The following is a 4,239-nucleotide window of genomic DNA, read 5'->3' on the forward strand; positions in this document are numbered from 1 at the left end:
ATTAGTGAAATATGTAATGCATGTGAAGTCTTGATAAACTTTTAAACTCATAATATATATATATATATATATATTATTTTTTATTCGTTATATTACCATTTTAACTTTTTTTATTATTTATAATAACTCTTATTCTATGATTTATATATATTTATTAGATAAAAAATTACTTTATATTATGTTTATATTAATAAATTAATATGCATATTAATGTGTATATTACTGAATTTATTATTATAGCATTTGAATTCTTAAATAAATTAATAAATTATAATTATGTTTAACAATTTAAATAATGTGTATTAGTTTACAATCAATTAAATACGTAAACTTGGGTGTAATTCATATAAGATTAAAAATTAGTTATAGAAAGAAAGAAAAACGAAAAACAACTAACAATGAGAAAGGTAATTAGGTATTTAATTACTAGTTAAGATAGCTTTATTATTGTGCTTGTTTGAGTTGAGAAGAACCGGTAGCAATCTTTAGTATTTTGTTAAGGTGGTAGGAGATGTCATGTGGATCAGCCTCCACTCTCGCCCGCTCCGGCAAAACCCAACGGCCGTCGTTGTTTTTTACCATCCCTTTGTTCTCGTCCTGGCGCCAGTGCGGTGGCACCCCGTACTCTTTCTTCAAGAAGTTGCTGTCCTTGTTAACAAGCGCAATGTCCCTCTTGCCATGGTATCCGTCAAGCAAGTGTAAATGAGCCTCGAGATTGTGTGCACAACCGAGGTCGCTTGCGGGTTTCAGAAACGGGCTATGGGTGTGATCCAATGTCAGTTCAACGCCGACATGTGCGTAACTCCATGGAAAAGATACCGTCTCTTCCAAATACTTTTGAAATTGAAGCTTTTCATTGGCGAATATCCCCGGAACTGTCGGTACTTTATCGTGAATATTTATCACTCTAAGTACCTTAACTCCTAGCTTTTCACACCGTTCCTTGAACTTAAGATTGCCCACTCGAGGGCCGCCAAAAGAGTACACTGTAATCGGTATTTTATGGGTAACCCTTCCATCATTTACAATGTTAACTCCCAACTCTGCAATATCATAAGCTGTTATTATAGCCAAAGCTGCCCCAAGACTATGCCCTGTAATTGTAATACTAATCTCTTCACCATCGTAGTAGTCGAGAAGCCTTTTAATTTCAGCTAAAACTTGTTCACGAGCCGAGAAGGAGCAAAAGTTGCAAGTGTCCTCTTTCTTGGTGTACAAGTCATAAAACCCTAACTCCATTTTAATGGAAGGGTCGTTGGTGAAATTTGGTGAGTGAAGGATGTCCTTGAGATCATAAATCCATTCAAGATACGTAACAGTTCCTCTCCAAGAAACAACAATATCGCGTCTTCCTAGCCGTTTGATCTCGTCTTCATCGGTGCATACGGCGACGTATCCCATCCAGTTTGCATGGGTGCTCCACACACTGCTTAGCTTTGATTTCTGGTAGAAGTTTGGGAGGTTAATGTCGGAGGTGGCGTAAAGGTACCTGCTGATTTGGTAGCCACGGTCGGCCATCCCAAGCTTTTCGAAGAAACGGGCTCCTTGATATTTGCATGAACCGCAGTACTTGGAGTGAGGATCGAAGTCGAAAGAGTCGTAGCATGCTTGAGCAAATTCACCGTAGCGGATGATTTCGCGGCGGAGATGGGAGTTCATGGGGTCCAGCAGCCCATCCCAGTCGTGGCACCCTTGAATTTCCTTCCAGATTTCGGAAAGTGGCCGCTTGTCCTCTTCTTCTAAAACCAAACATTCCTCCTCTACCTCTGGGCTTAAACTTGATAAGGATGTTGAACATTTGATGCTCTTTTGGAAGCTAAGATTGTTGCTTTTCTGATTCAACTTGTATTTTCTTAAGGGACCTAATTGAAAAGAAGCAGTATGTAGGGTGAATTTGGGGTGGTTTAGAGAGAGGAGATGCAGGGAAGCCATGAGACTAGATTCTTCTCTTTTGGGGTGAAAATTATATGAGTGCTACCAAAAGTGGTGGAATATATTCAGTTGGGAGACTCTGCAAGAGAAAATGGGGTTGGTGTATGAGTATTTTGTGTGCCAGGGCGGGGGCCGTAGAGGGTGACATGTCTAAAGGAGAAAAGGATGTGTTCACCGATATTTATGTAGCCCTGGGTGGCTGTCTAGGAAAATTATTGGTGATGAAAAATCTCAACTTTCAAGGAGAAGATAAGGGATGACTATAGTATAAGGGCAATACAAATCTTAAAAAGAGAAGAATTAAAATCGTGTTTGATGTGAAATCGATGCACGATTCCACTAGCTGAAGCATGCCACCAGTCTCCACCCAACATGCACTTACCACTACCAGTATGGCGCTTCTTATTAATGAGAAATGTTAATTGATGTTTAGCCGCGCAAATAAATAAAATTTCATGTTCTTCACACTGAACAGATGGGGCTAATGCTCAAGGATAGAGCGTTAATGCTAAGGTTTTATATATCATGTATTCCACATGTTTAGACAGACAGGTAAAAGGAAGCTGTGAACCCAAAGGCAAAGCATTATCAGATAATAATATTTTAATATAAAGACATCATATTAATAAGTATTTTAGGTTCTCTTAGATAAGACTTGTTATAAAATATATTCTATTTTTGAGAGCTAAGATTCAACTTTCAACTTCAACAAGATAAAATAAATAACCATCCCAGCTTATATTTTATTATTTATTTAATATTAAAAATGATATTATATTTTTATAATTAAATAGAAAAGTTTTATAATTATTAGAAAACCATAATAACATGAGCAAAAAGTCCCCTTAGTGGCAGTGTAGATGTCCTTTCCACTTTTCCGTATGGCCCCAAATTGTAATAATCATGGTTGCGTTAAAATTGAAAAGGTTTATCATTGTGGGAAAAATCGCACCCACAGCCAAACCCCACAAGCCTCTTTTGTTCCCTCATTTCTATAATTAACTAGAATTAGTTTTAGGCTTAATTTAGATGTATATGTACTTTTTTTAATCAGAGCTAGACGCATTTTCACATTTTCTGTAAAAATGGTAGGAAAGTATATTTAGTTGGATGCGTTTTTTTTGTTAACTGTGTACAAAGTGCATCTAACTTCACACTCTCTTCGGTTTTTTTTTTTAAATTTTGTTAGGGTTAGGATGAAAGTTTATAGGTAGATTTGAAAGGCTGGGAATGCGATAACTCGTCTCAGAACACATACATTTCATATGTCATGCCAGGATAGGATCATTGCCTCAGAACTCATCCTATGAAAGTCAGGTTTCAAGGTGGCAATACTTGATACGGTCACAGGTCGAAGTCTAAGTAGAGGTCTCAGTCGGCAACCCTGATGCGATCACGGGTTTGACTATAATTGGGGACTAATTGACAATCATTATGCGGTCACGAGTTCAAGCTTTTTGGATACCAACAAATGATGCCTTATATATATCATACATAAGATTGAGGCTATAATCATAGGAAAAATATGGAGGGATTTTCGGTATAATCAACATAATTTTTTTCTCTATTTCTAGGCAGTTGGTATCTTTAACATTTCATTTTTATTCGAAGGCTGACATCGAGGTGGACATAAGAGGGCTCTTAGGCGGAAAGCGAATGTTCTATCGACGTAGAGGTCAAACTCAGGTCGGCACAGCAGCGGTTGTAGTTATTAATGGGTTGTTTAATAACGACAACCGTTGTCGCCCCAAAAAGAGTATCACCTTTACTCCAACGTCATAGCCACTGCCCGTCTAAGAGTCCTCTTGTGTCTACAGCGGTGCTGATCTTTAGATAAAAAAGAAGGTTAAAGATACTGATCGCATGGAAATGGATAAATTTATCTCAAACTTTTGTATGGTATTTATAAGGCAATATCTCTGGGTATTTGAAATGTTTGACCTCGTGCCCGCGTAACAACCGTCAACTGGCTCCCTTGTAATACTCCGATCCATGACTGCGTAACGGTCATCGATTGAGACCTTTACATAGACTTTCACCCGTGACCATATAAAATAAAATAACCTCGAAACTCAACTTCCACAGATAGGTTTTGGAGGTAATGGTCTCATTTCAGCAGGATATATGAAATGTGTGCACTTCGGAGGGATATCGCATCACCAATGACTCAAGAATACCTCAAACTGAAAATTTTATTAGCGATGAAATTTTTAACACTCAAGTGGGGAAGAAAATTGAGAGAGAAATATTATAAAGTGGAGGGATAGAGGCTTGGAGAGATGATGTTTTAGGGATCATGGAGTATGG

General features: G+C 37.7%; 1 protein-coding gene across 1 annotated transcript; it reads right to left on the minus strand.

The window, feature by feature from the left end:
- Positions 1 to 322: 322 nt before the first annotated feature.
- Positions 323 to 2,202, minus strand: LOC107891414 (phospholipase A1-Igamma3, chloroplastic). Its single transcript, XM_016816217.2, has one exon. It carries the CDS (start codon positions 1,930 to 1,932, stop codon positions 445 to 447), a length of 1,488 nt encoding a protein of 495 aa, XP_016671706.2. The 5' UTR covers positions 1,933 to 2,202; the 3' UTR covers positions 323 to 444.
- Positions 2,203 to 4,239: the final 2,037 nt, after the last annotated feature.

This window comes from Gossypium hirsutum, chromosome D09 (assembly GCF_007990345.1).
Source record: "Gossypium hirsutum isolate 1008001.06 chromosome D09, Gossypium_hirsutum_v2.1, whole genome shotgun sequence".
Taxonomy (NCBI): Eukaryota; Viridiplantae; Streptophyta; class Magnoliopsida; order Malvales; family Malvaceae; genus Gossypium; species Gossypium hirsutum.

Excerpts from the sequence above, each read along its gene's own strand:
- LOC107891414 (XM_016816217.2), bottom strand. The coding sequence starts at position 1,932 with ATGGCTTCCCTGCATCTCCTCTCTCTAAACCACCCCAAATTCACCCTA.